Raw genomic sequence first — 23,977 nt, forward strand, 5'->3', positions numbered from 1 at the left:
CGCATGTCATTTTTTCCTCCAGAGGAAAATTGTGCAACCTCTTGTTTGGTCCCACAGTCTGAATAGTCTCGACTCTGAGAGAGAAAAAAAAAAAAAAAAAAAAAAGCAAGCAACAAAGCATTCCTTTAAAAGGAATCAATCCTTGCTTTCTCAAGAAGGTAGACGTGGTCTGAAAATGGAAGCATGTTATTAGCATTTTACAACGGGATGGGAAATGTGGCATTTGTGAGGAGTCTCTCTGGACCACTCAATCATCCCAAGGAACAATAATCAGGACATGAATGCAATTTACATGCAAAAGAGACCCACTGTCTCGGTTTGGAAAAAGGGCTCGGAAAACATGCCTACAGCCTAAGCACGCCTTTCCATCCCTGTGAGGACACAACCACTAAGGGTTTTTTTCTCCCAAATTAACAGTAACATTAAAAGTTAGCTTAGAGCCCTTTCCCAGGCTGTTGCTCAAAGTGCAAATTGACATTTTTTAAAGGATAATCTGGTAACACCTATTTAAAACGCATATATATTTTGACACATCAATTCCTACTTGTAAGAATTTGTCTTACATATATGTCCATGAAATTATTTCACTCTATATCACAGGATCTTATGGTAGACTTGTAATGAAAATAAGCTAAACATGCACTGATGAGGGGAGGGTTTATTTAACCGATTCATACAATGAAAAACCAGGCCGCATTAAAAAAAGTGAGGTAAATCTAGAGGTTGTGATTTAGAAGACGTCAAGATAGAGTAAGAACAAAAATGCATAGGAATAAAGTTTATAATATTTAAAGCATGGATAAAAGTTTCTAAGATGATACAGAAAAAGATGTTCAAGGCGGGGATGGGAGCTGCCACGGGGATATCCGGACACTGTGACTTTTCATTCCGTACCTTTCTCCATTGTTTTACTTTTCACCATGACCTGTACTGACTTTATTGAAGTCATTATATACCGTATTTTCCGGCGTATAAGACGACCCCCTAATTTTACAGTTAAAACATAGGTTTAGGCCTATATTCGCTGTATAAGACTACCCCCCGCTTCCGAGGCAACACCAGTTCTTTTTTTAATAGACCGCCTCTCCCAGCACAGAACCCATCAGTTTAGGATCAAGTGCTTTAACAAGCCTTTTAATGGTCTGAAAACACACTATTTGTAGCTAGAGATTTTTAGATGCCCTTTTCAAGACCACTTTTATTTCTTATTTTATTTTAAAATATACATATTTTTATTTTTTAATTTTTTGCTGTATTTTTTAAAATTTATTTTATTGATTTTATACAGAGAGGAATAGAGAGTTAGAAATGTCGATGAGAGAGAAACATCAACCAGCCGCCTCCTGCACCCGCCCCCCACTGGGGATGTGCCCGCAACCAAGGTACGTGCCCTTGAGCACAATCGAACCTGGGACCTTTCAGTCCTCAGGCCGATGCTCTATCCACTGTGCCAAACTGGTTTCGGCAATATATATATATTTTAAAGTTAAATTTGTTATTGTTTGAAGTATTACATATGTCTCCTTTCCCCCCCATTGTTAAGACCACCTTTTATTATTTCTGTCCGGACAGCAGTTAAGAGCCAACCCAGGCACCAAGAGGTCACGGGTTGGATTCCCAGTCAGGGCACAGGCCTAAGTTGCAGGCTCGATCCCCAGTATGGGGCATGCAGGAGCCAAGTGATCAATGATTCTCATCCTCGCTATTTCTATCTCTCCTCCCTTCCCCTCTGAAATCAATAAAAATATATTTTAAAAAATACCATTTCTTCTCAGATAACAGCCTGAGCGGGGAGCGAAGGCTCAGTGAAGGTCAGGCTGCCACTCATTCTGACGGATGTCTGATCTTCGTGGACTTGCGCTGCCTCTCTTCCTGACAGGTCCTCCGACCCTCCCCGCCACCTTCCCATCTCCATTTCCCCTGCAGCACCTACGGCCGTCTGACACACTGGCTATTTAACTCCTTTATCTTCCTCCCTGTCCACCTCTCCCCACTAGGATGGGATCTCCATGAAAGAAGAACTGGACATTTTGGGGTGAGGGTGTCACTGCTGTATCTTCAACATCTGGAACTGTACCCAGCACACAGTTTACATTCAGCAAATAACTATCCAATTAATGATTGAATTAATATGTATATTTTTAAAAACCTACCTGGCATTATTATTGAGAACAAACAAGCTGACTACTGTCAAGATATTTAATTAACTTTCTGTATCTTTGGCCTGCTAGCTATCAAAGTACGAATACCTACTTTGCCCTGGTACATACCTTCATGTGATTTATAACTGTGCTCACTGTATAATGAGACCTCTTATCTAGTGTTCCTGCCTACAGTTTCAGTTCAATAAAGCACTCTCTCATCTTCTGGACTATGGGAACCTGACATCCACTGATTCTTGTTAAACTGCCAAACTGAATTTTGTTCTCCTAAACCAGAAAGGAAATCATCTTAGCAGCATATAAGATTTGCATATTTAAAAGTAACCATTTGGCCCTAGCTGGTTTGGCTCAGCAGATAGAGCATCAGCCTGCAGACTGAAGGGTCCCAGGTTTGATTCCGGCCAAAGCACATGCCCAGGTTATGGGCTCAATCCCCATGGGGGGTGGGGTGGGGCATGCAGGGGGTAGCAGATCAATGATTCTCTCTCATCATTGATGTTTCTCTCTCTCTCTCCCTCCTCTTCTTTCCTCTCTGAAATTGATAAAAATATATTTAAAAAATAAACAAAAGGAACTATCTGAAGCAATAGGCGTCTTCTGAAGATGATTTCATTTAACCGATTCCTTCCCCTCATCCACCCACCGTTCACTTCCTGGGCAGTATTCACAGATCTGTCCTGACACGGGCCCTCTGTCCCTCCTGCACCAGCTTAAACAACTGCTTAGACGGATTCTTCCTTCTACTGAGCTGACTCACTGTTCAACGGAACTGCCCACATAGACAAATGGGATAACAGATGTGCTTTGAGGAGCATGAAATGCGATACAAGCAGAAAATAAAGTTAATATTGATACAAAAATATCTGTAAACATATTTAGACAGACTTGTTTAAAAAATGGGACAAAGTTATTGATGACACCTGTTTGTTTTTCTTAAAAATTTAGGACTTTTTTTTTTTAAAAATATATTTTATTGATTTTTAACAGAGAGAAAGAGAGAGGGATAGAGAGTTAGAAACACAGATGAGAGAGAATCATCGATCAGCTGCCTCTTGCACACCCCCTACTGGGGATGTGCCCGCAACCAAGGTACATGCCCTTGCCCGGAATCGAAACTGGGACCTTTCAGTCCTCAGGCCGACGCTCTATCCACTGAGCCAAACCGGTCCCGGCAAGACTTTTTTTTTAATCACAAAGCCTGAATAGGAGAAATCTAACCTTCACCATGAGTCCTGATGTGCCTCCAAGGAGTTCACACAAGCTGCTACTATGATATAGCCTGGAATGAGTTCATGCTGACCTCACTCTGGCCAGCCATGCTGTAGGTGTGAAGTCAATGCATCATTTTCATTAGTGAATTCCTACTGTCAGAATAAGTATACAGAGAACCTAACTGTATATTATGTCAATATATAATATTAGAGGTAGACGCTACATTCTGGTTTTAAGGATCTTCTGCTTAAACTAATTCTACCTCTCCTATTCTGAGCCACTCTCTCAGCTTCAGCACCAGGTGACAAATAGTAATAGGAGGCACAATAAAAGTGAGTAAAAACTCATGGGACTGAAAGAGAATAATTCAATAACAGCCGTTAAGCAAGCGGTCTTGGTTAGTGACGAGGAGCTGAATCTAGGGTTTCTCGCATTTCATGACCAGTGGTTCTATATATTCTCTGGACTGATGCTTACGTGACATTAGAGAGAGAAAGAGAGAGAGAGAGAGAGGGAATGAGACAGTGCCCCTTTGGTCTCTTGCTAGTTTCAAAGCATGATTCTGGGGACAGAGCCATACATAGGAGCAGTAGTAAGAAATAGTTTGCTTTAAGGTACTTTCTTGTGGATCTGGGACTCCAAATTCTGAAGTGTATTTCCTCTGAATAACTGGATCACAATAGAGGGATAATAATAAAAATATAATCATTTTAATTCAAAAATGACAAGGTTAGGTGTCACCTTTATTCTCATCGATCCCCAGAGGCTCCCTCTTTCCTACCTCCACAAATCGGTTTCTAGGGCCTTGGACAATCAGCCTCTGCTTCCTGCCAACCTCACGTCCCATTTCCCCTGCCTGTTCCACGGAAGTGTGGCAGGCTGGTCTTCCCCTCTCCCCTGAGCCTTTGTTCCGCCTTAGTGTCTTCTTAACCTGCAAAGCCCTTTCCTCCTTAATCCTTGCCATACTTCAGACACGAGCTCAAGTCCCATCTTCTCAAAAAGTCTTTTCTGAACCCTCCATCAGCTCACTGACTTCTCCTTCTGGAAGCCTTTACAAGCACTCATGTTCTGGGCAGCTCAATTTCCTACCTTATTCCATCCATGTGTTATGTGTTGTTATTTGGTTTGTTTGTTAATCCTCACCCAAGGGTATTTTTCCATTGATTTTTAGAGAGTGGAAGGGAGGGGGAGAGATAGAGAAACACCGATGTGAGATAGACACATTGATTGGTTACCTCCTACATGCGCCCCAACCAGGGATTGTGATTGCAACCGAGATACGTGCCCTTGACCGAAATCAAACCCACGACCCTTCAGTCCGAAGACCGATGCTCTATCTACTGAGCCAAAGTGGCTAGGGCAGTGTCGTGTGTTCTAACCTTATCTTCCTACACAGACCTTAGGAGCTCCAAGAGCAAACATCATGATCTGCTGGTTCCGAGAAGCAAAGTGTTGAGGTCATTATATCCAGATCTCATCAACACCAGCTGGCAGGTGGCCAATGAGGACTCCCCCATAGAACTGGTCACATCCCGAGAGAGAGGGTCAGGGCTGGCCAACACAGGGACTCATGGTTCACGGGCCCGACCCAGCCCTCTGTGGAATAATATGTCTTGTGGAATGTTTGCACAATGGGATGGGAAAAGGAAAAAGATAGAAGCCCAGGAAAATCTGCAGAAAAAGAAAATCCTTTCTGGCCACATCCTACTCGAATCAAGGCTAAGATATTTCCTGTTTTTAAGTTAGAGCTATCAGAAGTTTCCCATCAGAACACACCACAGACGGACTTATAACACACGCTTTTGCCCTAGTGGTACTCATCTTTTAGACAGAAAAATGTTGGTGACAGTAACTTTTCAATGGAACCCTCTACTCTGAAAAATGCCTACTGACAAGCAATACTTCCTCAGGAGCGAGAGGGGAAGTCATGTTGGCACATGTCGAAACCTAAAGTTACAGCCAAGTTCGAGAGAAATGCAGGAGAGGACACACACACACACACACACACACACACACACACACAAAGTGTTGAAAGGGAGAGAGGTTTTAATACTGCCCATCACAGCTACAGAAAAACAAGAGTTCCCTTTCAGGAACATACCCAATCAGGACATAGCCACATATTATCCAAAGAGTGGAATGGATGGTGGCCTAATGAAACCTGCATACTTTTAATTTAATAGACATTTATGTAAACGCCTGCCGTGTCCAAGCGTGCACATGGGAACACATGTGAGTGCATGCATGCACCCAAGAGAGCTCCAGGTAGGGGGAGGGAGAAAGACCGAGAGGAACACGGAGGGTTGCCAAGAAAGAGGAAACTTTGGTTGGCATGTACCCAGTCCCGAGAACTAATCCCGAGCACAGAAATGGAGAGCAGACCTACACTTAGGTGGCTCATTAGCCAAGGGATTAGGAATCTTTCAACATGCTTTCAACTTCTGCCTCCTCCCATCTTGTTGCCATGCGATGCGCTGTGTATAACTGGGGAGTGCAGTATGGGATGAGGCACCTTGCCATATATTCACTAGGGAATTATAGTCAAGTGCTCCTCGGTAGAGTCTACTTCATGGGAAAAGCAGGGCCCAGAAAGGGGGTCTAGCTCAGTGCCGGGACTGACTGGCAGACCCCGAGCGATGATGAATAGATTACTGTGTGAAAGAGAGGCTAAGGGGCTGTTTTGCTTTAGGAGCAAAAAGCCTTGTTCACCTGCCTTCTTAGGCTTTTATTGTCACAACAGCTTGAACTAAAATTAACCTCTAGATACAATTAGTAAAGTGAGTATCCTTGAGAAAGCACCAGTAATGTCTTTCAAACAAGGACGTTTTGAAGTCTAAATGTAAAAGATTTTAGTAAAATACCCAGGTGGGAGGGCAGGGGGGTCAGACTTATTTGGAAAAGTCAAGGCAGGCGCTGCCACCTTCCGCAAGGTTCTCCAGAGGCCTTGGACCTTGCAGACTTTCTAACCAAGTCCCGTGCTTCCCCACAGCTCAGCCCTTGCAAAATTCTGGCAGTTAACTTGGGCCTGGCCTTACAGACTCAGGAGAACCTCAGCCTCCTTGTCAAGGTCAAGTCTGTTACCTCCATCACTGCCGGTCCTGGAGTCCGAGGCCAGGCTGTCCGTGGAGCCTGTGGTGAAGCTGACGTGGACACTCCTGAAGGACGGGCTGAGGCTCTCTGCGGAGCCCTGGCTCACTTTCTCCAAGTCAGAGCTGCTCTTGTTCATTTTCAAAAGGTGCCTGAAAGTTTTTGGAAGAAACAATGAGAGTGGTTAATTTAGTTTCAAGTTAAAACCAGGTTTATTGACCATGAACGCACTATGCTCTCTCTTGAAACCTGACCTATGCCAGCAAGTTTTAGAAAAATGATTTTGGGAAGAGAGAACAGGGGCTCTTTTGAAACTGTATGCACATACATGGCAGGAGGTTCCTTGGGTGGTTAGAAGAGGTGAGTGCATTAAATTTAGACAAATGTCAAAGCCATGATTTGGAGCTTTCATACTCTGACTATGTCTTCTAACACATTTTTGTCATCTATTATGTCCTGTGCAACAACTCTACAAAGAAAAATAGAATATTATATTATAAGCCAATGTATAGAGGTATATAGAAACTGGGTAGCTTTTGCAAGATCACAAAACAAGTAAATTGCAAATCAAGACTAAAAACAGAATTTCTTTTTTTGCCCGGTACTCTCTTGACATAGTTTCAAAGAGTCTAGGTTGTTCCTTGGAATTAAGAGAAGCATCATTTAAAAATTTTTAAACTTTTTTATTTAAAAAAATATTTTTTACTGTGAGGAATGGAGAGGGATATAGAGTTAGAAACATGGATGAGAAATATCAATCAGCTGCCTCCTGCACACCCCCTACTGGGGATGTGCCCGCAACCATGGTACATGCCCTTGACCGGATTCGAACCTGGGACCCTTCAGTCCGCAGGCCGACGCTCTATCCAATGAGCCAAACCGGTCAGGGCTCGTTTAAATTTTAACCAGACTTCTAATGCAATGCCTAGTCAGAACCATGTTAACATAACCCTTAGTCCAGAATTATGGAATACATCTGCCCTTAGGCTTCCTGTGAAATCTTTTTGTTGCATTTCTAAGACAACATTACCAACAAACCAGGGACAGGAATACCAAGTTCACAACAAAGGCCTTGGCCTTGGAGAAAACAGTTCCATTATCAGGTAGGGTGTTTAGTGTTATTGATTCCCCCTCCCCTCTTTCCAAGGGCTACATGAATATTCACTCTGACCTGACATTTTCACCACAGGGTGAGACAGAGGCCGATCAATGCAGGTCCTTCCCTGCGGGCGGTAACCCACATTTGTCTGAACTGATATTTCCTGATGACATTCTTGCTCCGCGGACAGCGGATCTATATCTCGATATTTGCTGTAGGAAATACACAATGCAGGATTGATTTGGCATCAGAACTGCCTTATTTAATGCATGTGACCTTACAGTCAAAAATGTATTGATTGTTCTTTGGCTCAGCATGGCCAGGCCCTGGGTAGCTCTTCAGAGTCACTGGAATCCTTTGTTCATTAACAGAAAAGTTTAGAGAAAGTCTGTTTGCCACCAGGAAAAGTGTTTTCTAGAAACATCTCTCTCTCCATCTTCAACCCTGAGAACCACCATGAAACATGCCTTTAAAGCTGTTAAACAGGAGTGTGACATTGATGGCAATAGTATGATTAACAGATTTTTATATTTCAATTTCACTGTAGGAATCTTGGAAATATCAAATCCTTAGGAAGGGCTATGGTAAAATACAATCATAGAGGTTTCCTACAATATTTTTATCCTCACCAGATCCATCGTAATGGCTCCTCAGATGAAGCCAAAATAAGGTGTGAATCGCAACAACTCCCTGGTGTAGGAGAGGAGCCAACTCTATGGCAGCCCAACTACTCTGCCCCCTCCAGAGTGGTCTCTGCTGTCTCTTGGGTCTTCAGGCCCAGAATTTTGCCAAGAGAGAAATTCCAGCACCATAGCTGCTGAGCTGACATAGCCCCCATTCCACAAACATAAGAAAAACACTCAATGTATATAAATAGATAAAACTAAAAAAATACACAAGTGCATGTATGAGTACACACACACACACACACACACACACACACACACACATTTACAGTAATAGCAATCATTGAAAGAAAAGAGGGAACTCAATGAGGGAACTCCACAGGGTGGACTCTGTGTGTCTGCATTTATAATAAGCTCCCAGGGGAGACACTACACAATATGCTTCAACACCACATGCACGCTTGCTGGGAGTGTTGGTCAATATTCTTCATCAGGTTAAGGAAGTGTTTCCATCCAGGTTTTTGAAGTGTTTCATATCCTTAAGTCATTTATAGTTATTGAACTTGATCAAATGTTTGTTCTACATCTACACAAAAATTATTGTTTCCCCTCCTTTATTCTGTTCATGGGGTGAGTCACATTAATAACTCGCACACTTTAATTTACTGCACATGGCTGGATTCAGTGTGACTAATATTTAACTGAAGATGTTTACATTTACATTCAAATGTGAGGTTAGCCCGCTATTTTTCTTCCTGGTACTCTTCTAGTCTAGTTTTGGTATAAAGGTTAAATCAAAGCCATAAAATGAATTGGGAAACATTCTCTCTTTTCGATGATATAATGTAGTATATATAAAATAGGGATTATGTGTTTCTTGAAAGAATGCTATAACTCCAATGTCCATCAGAAAGAAATGGTTATGTTGTGGTATAATCTTATAATGGAATCTTATATAGCATTAAAAATAAATGTACTTGATTTTAATGTACCAATGTGAAAACTATGCTTAAAATGAGTATTACAAGTAGCTTTCAAAAGACTCGAGTAAAGAATACAAGTGGTATTAAGTAGATATACCTCTTATATACATTTTCGAGACAATGTTATATATTTTTTCCATGTCACATATATGTAATATAGTGGAATTAATACTCATAAACTTCAAGTTAGTGGTTACTCTGGGTAGCAAGGAGAAAAATGAAAATTAAGTAAGGAGAGATTTTTCCACCATACCTGTAATATTTTGTTTTAAAAACCTAATATAATGGCAAAATGTTGATACTTGAAAAATCTTAGGGAGATACACGAAGGTCTGCTAAATGAATTTTTGACCTTTATTGTATGCTTAAAATATTGCATAAACTGAAAATGAACACTTCTAGGAGCAACAAAAACCCCTAGGGCCTGAATGAGCCCAGGAATGTCCCGGCACCTCTGTTGGCCTGTCTGTGAGCCTCCGAAGGGCACAGACCCAGGGATGACCCAGTGGGGTTTCCGTGAGGCCCCCAGCGGGACAGGCAAGCCCAGTGAGGGCTGACCCATCACAGAACAGCCCCGGGGGTGGAAAAGGTTATTTCTCAGACCTGACGACTCTCCTGAGACTCTGGAGGTGAGTTCTTCAGCATCTCGTCACTCGGAGGGAAAAGTCAGTTTTGAAGACTCACCAAGTGAATGCAGACAGAATCAGAGTGTTCCTAGGATTGCAGGATGCATTTTCCGCAGATCCTGTGTGTGTGTGTGTGTGTGTCTCTGTGTGTGTCTGTGTGTGTATGTCACGGTGTGTGTGTATGTCTCAGTGTGTGTGTGTGTGTGTGTGTGTGTGTGAAGGGAAGTGGGGAGCCTCCTGGAGCAGACTTGGGTACATCTTAGTGTCTAAGTCACAATTTCATGTCGTCATGGCTTCCGGGGACATTCCTGCTGTTTCTCTCTGAGAAGAGGCACGAAGAGCCCAGGATCCCACCAGGGAACGAACACCCAATAGGCATGCGGAACGCTCCGGTGTAAGTGGGGAGGGAGAGGGCTGGCCCTCCTTAAGAGCAAAATTTTGGGAGTGATGACTCTGGTGTGTGAGACGCATCAGAAACCTTCCACCCTGGAAACCTGCGTAATCTGCACTCTTAGAGAATTTAACCCGAGAATGAGCAAAACCACGTCAGATTTAAAAATCAAAGGGGAAGCCTGTGCAATGGATTTCTCAAAAAAAACTCTGAAAAGGGCTTCCTATTCTGGGTCCCCATAGAGCCTTCTGTGAGACCTAGGGCCAAAAGGCAATCTGAACACACGTAAAACGCACACCACGGCTATCCTTAGGTTTCTTTCAGGGCACCTTCCCCTTGTGGATGACAGTTTGTTTTTCACAAAACTGGCGCAAACCACCCATACGATGAAATCTGATGTCATGTCAGTGAAGGAAGTGGTTTCAATGGGCTGAAACCACACGCACTGGTCCTTCCTCTCCGGTGGTGAGTAAGACTCTTATCGGGGCCGGGGGAACGCGGCCCGCACAGATGTCTTTGCCCACGCAGAGTGATAACCGACTCGCTCCGGCTCAGACTTCCTCTCCTGCCTCCCCCTGCCCATCAGCCGCCGGCACCGGCGAGGAGGGGGCCATGCCGGGCCGGTGGCACCGCGTCCTTAGAGACTCCGGGCCCTGCAGCTGCTGCCCGGTGTTTTCAGAGCGGCTTTTCCCCCTATTGTCCTCAGAGAACGGAGCCTGGCCGGTGCTCTCCACACGGTATGGGGGGAAAACTAGAAAAAATAAAAAAGGATCCGGGCGGAAGAGCCATCTGCCAGACTTCCTCGTTTGGAGGAACAGCCTCTTCTAAAAATACCCCTGAGCTGGAGGCATGTCCGAAAGACTTCACAGAGGCCGGGCCGGTGTGTGAGGGGCAGGGGCTGGGTGGCAGGCTTCCCAGGCCGCTAGATTTCAAGTTCAAGAGTGCGATCTCAAGTGTGCCCGGGGCAAGTTTTCATTTTCACTGCCCTCTGCCGGGTTAGTCCACAGACGTCAGGTGGAGGGAGCGCTTTTTGCCTCTGGAGCAAAATCTATGAAAATCCGAGTGATGCCAGTGAGCAGCTTTAGGCTAGCCCTTTAGATCCGGACACATGCAAACCACCAAGTTCTTTGGGCTGCTCAAAGTCACTGCTAAGTTTAGTGGGGACTTGAAGAAGAACTCGGAAGGCGTAAGCAGGTTAGAAAACGCTATACACACTGAGAACATTACCGAGAAGAAGACAGAATGGGTTCAGATGCAAATCAACTAGGTCTCACCTAAATCAAAGAATGGAAACGTCTTACCATCCTAGACTCCAGCCCGAGGCGCCATCCTCACCAGCTGGCCCCCCAGAGCCCTGGGCCAGGCCGGGCGGTGACTGCAGGGTCCCTGAGGACGAAGGGCCGGCTGCAGGGGCGGCCCAAGCGCCCCGTCAGCCTGCGGTGAATCACACTCAGTTCCTCTCTGACTTCTCTACAAAATGCACTTCCTGCAAAACCACAGGAAGGTGGGGAAGGCTCTGCCGCTGTGACCTGCTGCCTTCAGCCTCCAATGGACGCACTGGGCTCCATCGGAAGGAGGGATTCAAACACCCTCCGCAATGCAGTGAGTTTCACCCTGTTTAGCAATCTCTACTGTTTAGCTACATCCTAAAGTGAGAATCCTTAACCGACTCACGCTGAGACACCAGGTCTGCCTGGCGGATAAAAGCACCCTGTTTTAAACGTACGCCCGTGTCACCTGGAGTGTGTCCCCCGTCCTGCTTATCCTGAACACCACTTCGGGTTTTTCAACAAATCAACGTTGATTACTGTGTGCCAAGCACCGTGTTAAGTGTTGGGGATACACCAGTGGGTGGAGCAGACACCATCCCTTCTAACTGGTCAAGCTCCTAGAAAAAAAAAGTATACAGAGGGTTCAACCACATCCTCAGAAAACATTTGCAGCCTTGGGTAGAACATCTTGGCTCCAAATCTGTCCATGGTACCGCTCTCTGGATGCTGGCCGACGGGAGTCCTGCCCAGAGCTCCTTAGGAGATTCCCAACCTCAGCCACCACACGGGATCAACCCAGGTCCTCCCTGGCGACAAACACACGTTCCAGACTTCCTCCGATAATCCCGCTTTCAAATAGTCCCTGCCCCCACTGTTTACCCATTAGAACATGTTTATCCATAGAACACATGCATGGATTTCTTGTTTGGAAAACAAATGATCACCCCTTTGGCTAATATACTACTACCATACTATAATACTTGCCCTCGAAAATCCTTCTCTCCAACTGGGCTAGGCCAGTGGTCGGCAAACTCATTAGTCAACAGAGCCAAATATCAACAGGGCAAGGATTGAAATTTCTTTTGAGAGCCAAATATTTTAAACTTAAACTTCTTCTAACGCCACTTCTTCAAAATAGACTTGCCCAGGCCGTGGTATTTTGTGGAAGAGCCACACTCAAGGGGTCAAAGAGCCAGTCGCATGGGGCGCGCGAGCCGCAGTTTGCTGACCACTGGGCTAGGCCCTCACTGTCCCTAAAGCTCTCTGTGTTCTGCTCCACTCCCCACGATGATGCAGGAAACCATTCTCTCTCCCCCTCAAAACATTTCCATCCTTAAGACAGGCTCAGTATTACTTACCTACGAAGCCCTCTCCAACCATGTCAGCCGGCTGACTAGCCTGTCCCTCTGGAACTCACACTGAACTGCACCTGACTCACATCACTGAGCATTCACTTAGGGTCCCGGTAAGATTACTCTAATTGTCTCATGTGAAACAGGCTTATTGTAGCTACCCCCAAATTACAAACTGTTTCAGGAGCTGTGTCATAGCCAGGACATGCTGGGACACAGTCATTATTAAACGCTTCTTGCTTAAGTTTATCTGCCTCTGTTTCAATACGTCGTTGGCATCTGAGAAGATAAATGTTTCCTTGAAGAAAAAAAACTATACTTGCCCAGCAAGACTTGCAAAAGGCAGGAACGATGAGCAAACAACCACCCCCAGGAAAGCTGGGTTCAATGGCAGGACCCTTCTTCTAGCTACAAAAAACAGCAGTCCCAGAATATCCTGACTTGGCACAAAGCTTGTAGTTTTTTTATTGTTGTTGTTTTCTGGGATATGAGATGAGAAAAGCAGATTAATGAAGCTGGACAGGTTTTTATTGCCTTTACCTTTGGTATTCTTAGATGATAATGCTAAGGGGATTATTTGAGCAGTGGCTAAGTACCACCTGAAAGGACTAGCAAGTCCAGTCTGCTTTGGGGGCATCTTTCCCCACTGATGGCTCAGCTTTACAAAGATAGGAAGTCAGCCGAAACCGGTTTGGCTCAGTGGATAGAGCGTTGGCCTGTGGACTGAAAGGTCCCAGGTTCGATTCCGGTCAAGGGCATGTACATTGGTTGTGGGCACATCCCCAGGTGGGGGCATGCAGGAGACAGCTGATCAGTGTTTCTCTCTCATCAACGTTTCTAGCCCTCTTTCCCTCTCCCTTCTTCTCTGTTAAAAAATCAATAAAATATTAAAAAAAAAAAAAGATAGGAAGTCAGTTTCGTTGTTGATCAGGTGATCTCTCTGGCGCAGGCCTATTCATTTGCATTGCAGTTAACGCACTGGTGACTTCGGGGCTCTGAAAAGCCCTTCGGTTCAACCTGAAGATGAATGTGCTTTGCATTCAGTGGAAACCACTTAAACACAGAACGAAAGCCATACTCATTTTTAAAGACAGAAAAGACAGACACCTTTAAATTAGTTAGTAGTTGGATTTGGTCGAGGATAAAAATGCTTAAATTGGTCAAATGGAAATTTGTAGGCATTTGCTTGGCTATCTACAGATCTACTTTGGCATTGAGAGATACTAATATTTTAAAAAGATGGCCTTTCTGGCCTCAGAGAATCAGAGTTGTTTATTTGTGGCCCCAGTCTGCATGGTTATGTACTGTCCTACAGCAGCTCTGGGCTGCCTGGGGCAGGAGAGGGGCCAGCAAATGTTTATCCAGTTATCTAGGACAGAGAGGTTTCAGCAAAGGCTGAGCACAGGGAGAGGCAGCTGCTGGGAGCAGGTACGAGGGCAGAAAACCCCGCAGCTCAACCCATCACCCAATTCATACACTGTCATCTCTAACACAATTGTTTTAAGAACCACGAGTTCTTAAGAACCAGGAAGCTCTTACATCTGTTCACACCAGGGGCAGATGGGATGAGAACATGAAAAGAAAGAGATGAATAACAAATGGAGGTGCAGACAGAGCAGCTGCAATCCGGAGGGGCACCCCCAACCAGCTGCCCAGCTCACAGGCCGGTTCTGTGTGGGAGGACCCACACAGAGGAACCATGGGGAAGAACAGCCAGGCAAGCACTTGAATAGCAAGTGTCCCAGGTAGACTGCAGAGTTACCCAGGAAGCCCACGACTGTGGTGGTTAAGGGTGTGAAGCCTGGGTTTGGGTCCTGGCTCCACTGCTTTTATGGGCTTTGCGCCTTGGAAGAGGCTCTTAATCTCTGTGCTTTTAGCTTCCCGTCTATAAAATGGGGATAACAATGCTTACGGGGCAAATAGGAAGGTCCATTGGGTTTACCGAGTTAATCTTTAACAAGTGCTACAAACAGCACCGGGTATGTAGAAGGTGTAAAGTTATGTAGAAAGATGAATGTAGATGGATGGACAGACGGATGGATGGACAGACGGTCGGATGGATGAAGAGAGAGAGAGAGGAACAGAAACAGAGACACCGAAAGGCAGAGACAGAGAGAGGACTTCAGCAGCCTCCAGTAAACCCATAATTCCTTGTATGACCTGGATAGAAGACAAAAACAGCAGATGGGTTAGAGATCTCACTCTTTCCTGGTACCTCCACTCTTATGATGTCTCTGAGGAGACTCAAGGAAGAAAGGGAATCAAGGTGATGCTTTTGATCGCATGCATTATTCTCAAATAACAAGGAAGAATGGATTTGCCCATCAACCAACCAGAACTCACTTTGAATCTACATAATCAAGAGCTTGATAATTTCCAGTGCAATCCCAGGTTCAGCGGCTGGCATACTCCTCAAATGACCAGGTTGCTTAGCTCCGTCATACAAAAGTTTAGAAACAGAATAACCCTTTGATTATGTAGCTTGCCTCCCCCTGCTGAAAAAGAACCTCCCATGATGCTTTTCCCCTTCACCCTCCTCCCCATCCTCTCTGCCAACACACAGAAGGTTCTGGTGATCGACTAAACCAAAACATTAGCAAGTTGTTATCCGCCAATTTGGGACTTGCTGCTGCTCTTGTCCTGACCTATTCCTGTTGGAACTCATTCACTGAGATGATCTGTGCCTGGCCGAAATCCTTTTGTTTCTAGACTATTGGTTTTGGCAACTGCACTTTTGGAATTCTTTCTCTCTCCTCCTCTTGACTCAGCAAATGCTTCCAGTATACTTTGTTGACCCAGACCTTGAGCCCAGCTTTTTGGCTTAAGAAAAACTAATATTAGACTTCATTACTACCCTCCTGGCTTGGGAGATTGGAGCTACTTGTGACAAAGGTACTAGGATAATCTACTTCTCCACTCCCGCTCTGGTCCAGCCTATGGCCCGATAAGGGTGGGGCTCCCTTCACACTCCCAGGACAGTTGTTCAGCACTCTTTTACCTACTCCTCAACAGCTTCCTCTCCCTCTCCTCTGCCTTGCTGAAACCTCTCCACCCAAATCCCCGCACCACCAACCAGACCTCACTTAAGAAGGTTCTTGGACACCAGCTGTGTGTCTCAATTCTGTCATTATCCACGTGGAGACAGCATAAGAGCCCACAGGTAAAGGGCTTCATCCCACAAGACTGCCCTCCATTGCAGATACCAAACTCAAGTCTGAGTTGTCACTGGTGCTTCTGACTGACCTGCTACAGAACTAAGGTTCCCAAAACACCCCTCTCCTTTAGTTCGATTAATATGCCAGAACAGCTCTCAGAACTCAGAGGAAAAAAAGTACTTAAAAGGATATATAACTCAGGAACAGCCAGACAGAAGAGAAGAATGGGGCAAGGTATGGGAAAAGGGGGCGGAGCTCCCATGCCCTCTCCGAGCGTGCCCACATCGCCATGTGCTCACCAACCTGGAAACTCTCCAAACCATGTCCTTTTGGGTCTTCTAGGAGGCTTTATCACATAGGCAAATGGATGAAATCATCAACCATTGGCAACTGATTCAAGTTCCAGTCCTTCCACCCTCCAGGAAGGTTGTGGGAGGGGCTGAGAGTTCCAACCCCTGCATCACAATGGCTGCTTCCCAGGAAACCAGCTCGATTTGTAGGCAGGTTCCAAAAATCACCTCATTACATAATAAAAGACACCTTTATGGTTCCTGGAAAATGGAGCACTCAGGACACAAGGGTTCTGTGATTGCACTGGAGAGGAAGACCAAGTATGTATTTCTTATTGTAAATCACGGGGTCACACCGGGTCACTCCAAACATCTCCCACCTCCACCTCTGTACCAGGCAGTCAGTGCTTCTCTTGGAAAGTACACAACCACAGACTGGTGCCACTTCTTGCTTCTCTCAAGTAATCCCCTCTCTCTCCATTTTTGTATTTACTTTAAGTGCAGAGGTGAGAGAACCATATGCCTCAATTAATTATATGCTTTCAAGTTAACCTGCATTATTTTAATTTTTCTCTTCATCCCCATCTCTAATTCTTTCCCAGCTTCCCACTCTCAGGTACTCATACTATATATTTCCTTGATAAACACGGTTGTATTTATCTTTAAAAAAAATATGTATATGCTCAAAGTCACTAAACATCCAAGAGATGCAAATCAAAATGACAATGAGAAACCATCTCACACCTGTCAGAATGGCTATCATCAACAAATCAACAAACAACAAATGCTGGCGAGGATGTGGAGGAAAAGGAACCCTCATGCACTGCTGGTGGAATGCAGACTGGTGCAGCCACTGTGGAAACAGTATGGAGTTTCCTCAAATGGAACTCCCATTTAACCCAGTAATTCCACTTCTAGGTATATTTCCAAAAAAATTAGAAATAACAATCAGATAGTATAGATGCATCCCTATGTTCATAGCAACACAATGTACAATAACTAAGGTTTGGAATCAGCCTGAGTGCCCATCAGCAGATGAGTGGATTAAAAAACCGTGGTACATCTACACAATAGAATACTATGCTGCTGTAAAGAAGAACTTTTACATTTGCAACAGCATGGATGGACCTGGAGAGCATTATGCTAAGTTAAGTAAGTGAGGAGGAGAAAGATAAATATCACATGACCTCACTCATTTGTGGAATATAGTGAACAACAAACTGATGAACAAAAATTGATTCAGAGACACAGAAGCATCAAACAGTCCATCAAATCTCAGAGGGAAGGCAAGTTGGGGTGGGGGAGAGGGTGGCAGTAAGAGATCAACCAAAGCACTTACATCCATGGATATGAGCATGACCAATGGACACAGTCAATAGGCGTTGGGGGCATGGACTGGGGGGCAAGAACAGACCGGGAGAGGTCAAGTATGTTTTACCCATGTTTCATAAGCAGAGAAAGGTAATGAAAGATATTCTCCCACAAGCAGACAGGGAGAGGTCACCAAGTATGTAACAAATCAGGACTTATATCCACGGATATGTTCATGACCAACGGACACTGTCAATAGGCGGTGGGGCATGGGCTGGGGGGCAAGAGCAGACGGGGGGTGGGGGGGAGAGACATATGTAAAACTTTCAACAATAAAGAATTAAAAAAACATGCATATTGCTATTTTGTGTGTTTTAAATTAATATTAATTACACTGTGTTATAGATCTTGTTCTGTTTCTTAGTTATTTCACTCAATACCAGTTTAAGGTCCCGCATATTTCTGTATGTACTTCTAGTCCACAGTTTCTGGCTGCTATTAAATATTTATTACACACTCATTACCTCTTCCTTTTCTCTTTCCCTAAGAGATGAATACCTGGGTTTGATGAATACCCCAGCTACCTGCTAGAAACAGTGTTGTAATCATCTTCCTTGCATATTATGTCCCCTGATTGACCTGTGTGTTTCTCCGAGGCATACACTCAGGAATAAAGACTGTTGAGCCCTGATGAGTTTGGCTCAGTGGATAGAGCATCGGCCTGCAAACTGAAGGGTCCTGGGTTTGATTTCAGTCAAGGGCATGTACCTTGGTTGCAGAAACATCCCCAGTAGGGGGTGTGCAGGAGGCAGCTGATCGATGTTTCTCTCTCATTGATGTTTCTAACTCTCTATTCCTCTCCCTTCCTCTCTGAAAAAAAAAAATCAATAAAATATATTTTTTAAAAAGAAATAAAGACTGTTGGGACATAATGTAGTCTTATACTCTATTCTACTGAGTAATTCATATTAGCTCCACCTATACTAAGTCCTCTATTTCAGTGGTCGCCAAACTTTCGGACCTCCGGTTGGCAACTGCTGCTCTGTTTAGTAATTAAAAGACTATTGAGCCAAAACTGGTTTGGCTCAGTGGATAGAGCATCGGCCTGTGGACTGAACGATCCCAGTTTTGATCCCAGGCAAGGGCATGTACTTTGGTTGCGGGCACATTCCCATTGGGGAGTGTGCAAGTGGCAGCTGATTGATGATTCTCTCTCATCGATGTTTCTAACTCTCTATCCCTCTCTCTTCCTCTCGGTAAAAAAATCAATAAAATATATTTTAAAAAAAGACTGTCAAGAAAATCTCAGACTCTGACTATAAGAAGAATATCTTTTATTACTTTTCTCTGCTTATGAAACATGGGTAAGCACTGAGAATAGGATAAGAAGCAGGATCAAGGGGCTGGATTTAGGATTTGCTGTACAGGCTATTTTTAAGTTTCGGAGAGGACATGAATATAGAGTAAGCACTTTTGAGAGATTTGGAGGGAGATCACCAAGTAAGTAACAAATCAGGAATATTCCTGTGTTGGTTTCCTCTACTTTCTCCTAGGGACACATGCTCTGTCGAACATCTCTATGCAAATGATGGCCTAACTTGTCACGAGTCAAGAAGACTTAAAAAAATTATATATGTAATAGGTACTGTGAGAACAGTAATTTTGTTGTTATTTCAAATTTAAATTTATATTATCATATGTAATTCCTATTTTTAAACTATTTCTTCAAAAGATTCTGACTTATCTTCTGCCCCTACCTCCTCACCCCCCAATCTGGGGCATAAAAAATCACCGCTACAAGCTGAAGAGAATAAGGCTAAGTGAACAAACATTATTTAACAAGATTTTAGGGACTGAAAAAGTAAATTTAAGGTCCATAAAAGAAATAAGACTTTAAATAATGGATAACAGGTGTAATGATAGCTATTACTTACTAAAGTACTGGGTCCCCAAAATTCATGGACTAGTCATAATCACTCATTAAAATTCATGACACATTTATAATTACTCATTAAGAGGAAACAAAACATGTTGACATGACAGTCAAAGCTGTCATCCAAGAGGATGACCACCTTCTGCCAAACACTTTGCTTAGAGCCCTCTGGCTGGACAGGCCACAGGTCCTCTCCCAGATATGGAGCTCTGAAATTAGCACAGGGAGCAGTTATTAAACTCACCATCTATAATGCCAATGATTTTGCATTATAGAGAGTAAGTTTTAGATTCTAGAGCTGCACTGGCAAATAGCCAGCATACGTATCTGCAATCTACTCTTGCCTAACCTGAAGACTGCTGATGGCTTACAGCAAGCTTTCTTGCAGGGTGGCCACGTGGTCACCCCCACTGACTATTATTGGCTCTGAAGGATACAGCCTAACTACTCTTGTGGTTTAAAAATGTGCAGTCACAGAATCTTCCTTCTCATCTGTACATATTAAGAACTAGAGGCCTGGTGCATGGATTCATGCACAGGTGGGGACCCTTGGCCTGGCCTGTGGGGATTGGGCCAAAATAGGATCTCTGATATTCCCCAAAGGGTCCCGGATTGGGAGAAGGCACAGGCCAGATTGAGGGACCCCACTGGTGCACAACTGGGGCTGGGGAGGGACCGAGGGAGGACTCCAGGGTATGTCCAACCCGTTTTGCCTAGTTTTGATTGGCCAGACCCCAGCAGCAAGCTAACCTACCAGTCAGAGCATCTGTCCCCTGGTGGTCAGTGTGCATAATAGCGACTGGTTGAACAGTTGAACGAATGGTTGGACACTTAGCATATTAGGCTTTTATTATATAGGATTATTTAAGCAACAACCCACTATATAAATAATATATCTTCAAAATTACATTACTTACTAATGTGTCCTACATTTTTCCAATGCCATTGTATTTTTATTCATTTGACTGTTGAATGGAGCTTCTGAAGAGCAGAAGCCATTCTGCAAGGCTTTCTACAGCTCAGGCCACGCAGCGGTAACACCGCCAATGATTTGCTAGGTTTCTGACTTCAGCTTTTATAGCTCACGCATTAGCGGGCATGAAATGGCTAAAAAAACCCAAACTGCTGGGAAGTCAGGGAGGTCACCTGATAGTAACAGACACTAAAAAAAAATTTTTTTTTTTTAAATAAAGTGAGTTTTTAGCAACATTTTAAAAATATATATATTTTATTGATTTTTCACAGAGAAGAAGGGAGAGAGCTAGAAACGTCGATGAGAGAGAAACATCGACCAGCTGCCTCTTGCACACCCCCTACCGGGGATGTGCCCGCAACCAAGATACATGCCCTTGACCGGAACAGACCGACACTCTACCACTGAGCCAAACCGGTTTCGGCCAGACACTAAAATTAACTGGAGAGTACACCATCAGAGAGAGGGAGGTCACCAAGTTTTTTCAAAGGTGTCCTTGATCTAGAAGTTCGGTTGCTTATGTAAGTTAGAGAAGCACAGGGCGTAAGCTGCCCAGGGCACGAGGCAGAAGCCAGTGAAGCAGGGAGTTGTTCAGAGCTGTATGCAAACAGCCGGAGCACCTTTACTGCCCAACGTGTTCAGGGACCTGCCCAAAAGCCAATAGAAGAATAATGAGCAATTTCAGCACGGAGGATGAAGGCGGATCTTAAAGGCTGAGAGTCCCCAGCTGCAGAAAGGGGCTGCTGAATATTCTTTGCAGTTGGTTTGTCAACCCTGATAGAAGGAAATGAAAATCCTCTCATGAGCAACCAATCATTTGCAACACAAACAGAGCAAATTTCTCACCGGATTTGTGAGTTTCCCCACCCAAAAAGTGGGCTGGCCATTCCAGGAACAAAGTCCCTCTGATCGCTCGAGGACAAAAGGGTTTTGATCATATGACCCAGGTGTGTGTTCTCCAACCTGCCTCAGAAAACATGGGAAACGTGCTTTCAGAGAAGCAAAACCACGCCCCAGAATTCCTTGCAACTCACTGGTGGGGGGGAAAAGAAAAGTCCTCAGGTGGTTACTACTTGAAAGGAGCATTCTGTGGCAAGAAAGGGCTGGCTCCACACCTGCTCAGCTTAAAAAAATAATGAGAGAGAGAGGGAGAGGGAGAGGAAGAAGGGGAGGGAGGGAGGGAGGGAGGGAGAGAGAAAGAGAGAGACAGAGAGAGAGAGAGAGAGAGAGAGAGAGAGAGAGCACCAAGTAAGAGCCCAGTAGTAAAAGTGACATGTACAATCATTGGAGAGTAATTAATCCTTGAAAGGATGCATTGTGCCCACATGGCCTTTACCCACCTTGAAGCATTACTAATGATTAACCTCAGCTTTTCTAACTGAAGGTGACAATGTTCTATTGGGCAACAGAGTTATAACGGGGTGTCCAGTGAAAACTTTGTGGTTCATGCTGACCTCTTTTTTCTAATTCAACAATCCTTCACTGATTATCTACTATAGCCCAGGCACTGTGCTAAGGTATCCTGTTAGAGAGTTTAAAAAAAAAAAAGTATGAAACAAGGTCCCTGCATACCAAGGAGTTCACAAATTCTTGAGGAGATACAAACACTGATCCAGTTCCATACAATGCAAGACACTGTGTGCATGCCTGTGTACCAAAACAGGCATGCACACAGCAGCCCTGGGGCAATCAGGAGACCTGGGTTTCAGAAAGAAACTTCGATACAAGTACTGGAAGTTACTGCTCCTCTCATCGACATTTCTTTCTTTTTTTTTTTTTTAAAATTTTTTTTTTAATATATTTTATTGATTTTGTACAGAGAGGAAGGGAGAGAGATAGAGAGTTAGAAACATCGATGAGAGTCATCGATCAGCTGCCTCTTGCACACCCCCTACTGGGGATATGCCTGCAGCCAAGGTACATGCCCTTGACCGGAATCGAACCCGGGACCTTCCAGTCCCCAAGCCGACGCTCTATCCATTGAGCCAAACCGGTCCCGGCTCATCGACATTTCTTGATGTGCAAGGCATAAGGTTAGGTACTTTGGGAGAAACTGAGATAAACAGGGAGTGGTCTCTGTCTGCCACTACCTACTGAACAAATATTTCTTGAGCATCTATTTTGTGCTGGGCACCAAACAGGAGATTATGGAATTACAGATTATGGAATTAAAGCATGCCCTTTATCTTTAAGGAGCATCAGGCATTCTTTTTCCTTTAATAAATGGTTACCTATATGCCTGTGCTAAGCTTGATCTTGATCTTGGATCAGGACAAAAGACAGTTAAAGGACTATTCCCAGGTAGCAAGCTGAGCTGACCTCTGCATTACTGAAGAGAGAAGAGAAGGTGGTGAGAATCCAGATGCTACTGTAACCAACCTCATCCATGGGAATCAAAGCAGCGGTGAGCCGTCGGTGGTCATATTACACATCTGCTCATTTAACCACATCCACTCAACCCTCAGGGACCTTAATGGGGAGGCGCTGGCTTTTCAGCACCTTGTACCAGGTGTACCAGAAAACGGGCACTTAGTAGATATTGATGAATTAGAGAATCTCTAATCCCTAGCCTTAGCCATGGATGCATGCTCAAAAAATGGGGAGAATGCCAGACACATTCTAATCTACCACTTTTCAACTCAATGATTTTTTCTTCTTCTTTTTAAATTACAGAATAGAAAGACAGGAATCCATTTTGACTCTCAGTGCTACGGCATCATTAGACGTCCAATATGTTTAGGGTCTATCCACAAGCTCATGGGAAGAGGCCAACTATGAACTTGCCCCTGGGTTGGCACAGAACACAAAGTTGCATTGTTGATGAATGTGCTTTGTTCCGTTAGCTAAACTCCATGTGTGGGGGTGGGGGATGGGGGGTGTGGGGTGGGATGAGGAAGGGAGACTCTCCTCTGTAGTGCGCCCAGTATTCCCTGTATCCTGGACAGACTCAACCTCCTCCGACTCATTTCTGTTTTGTCAACGAGGCTAGACACACTCAGAGAAGAAGGTTCTCTTAAGTGCAAACAGTGCTTTCTAATACGAAGTGAGCTTCTCAGAATGCCACATGGGAAGTCCCACTACGCACCATGGCTCTGGGATTTCCTTGGAAACTGCTGCCATTCCCTTGCGATCCGCTACCGGAGGCAGTGCCACGGGAGCCCAGGAGCATTCGGAGCTCTAATCCGATTGGACACGGGGTCTGGAGGCAATGACCCACCTCACCCCTCACTCTGCCCCCCCTCGGGGCTCACGCGGAGAGAGCATGCTCCCGGGAGACCACACAAGGCGGTCCGTCCCGTTTCTCTGGGTAGCACAGCGGCCACTCCCGTGGCCAGAAAGCAGCTGCGTCTAGGACACTGTCTCCACCTGCCTGCTGAGGAGCAGCATGGGAGGGAGGGAGGGAGGAAAATTAAGAGGAACCAAAAGCCCCAGGACAGACTCAGTCTCTGCTCCCAGAATCCCCTCGGCGGGGGGAGCGTGTGGTTAAGTGGTGGGCGAAACACACC

The 23,977-nt window shown here is 44.7% G+C and overlaps 1 protein-coding gene across 2 annotated transcripts in view; it reads right to left on the reverse strand.

Annotated features, from left to right (window-relative positions):
* PRAG1 (PEAK1 related, kinase-activating pseudokinase 1) overlaps window positions 1-23,977 on the reverse strand; it is a 55,353-nt gene that overhangs the window by 16,241 nt on the left and 15,135 nt on the right. For both annotated transcript variants that reach the window (XM_084876896.1, XM_084876897.1), the window contains one exon: window positions 6,456-6,613. In XM_084876896.1, the coding sequence (XP_084733022.1) occupies window positions 6,456-6,613 (158 nt within the window). The remainder of the gene's footprint in view (window positions 1-6,455; window positions 6,614-23,977) is intronic.

This window comes from Pipistrellus hanaki (assembly GCF_964339955.1).
Source record: "Pipistrellus hanaki genome assembly, chromosome: 3".
Lineage (NCBI taxonomy): Eukaryota > Metazoa > Chordata > Mammalia > Chiroptera > Vespertilionidae > Pipistrellus > Pipistrellus hanaki.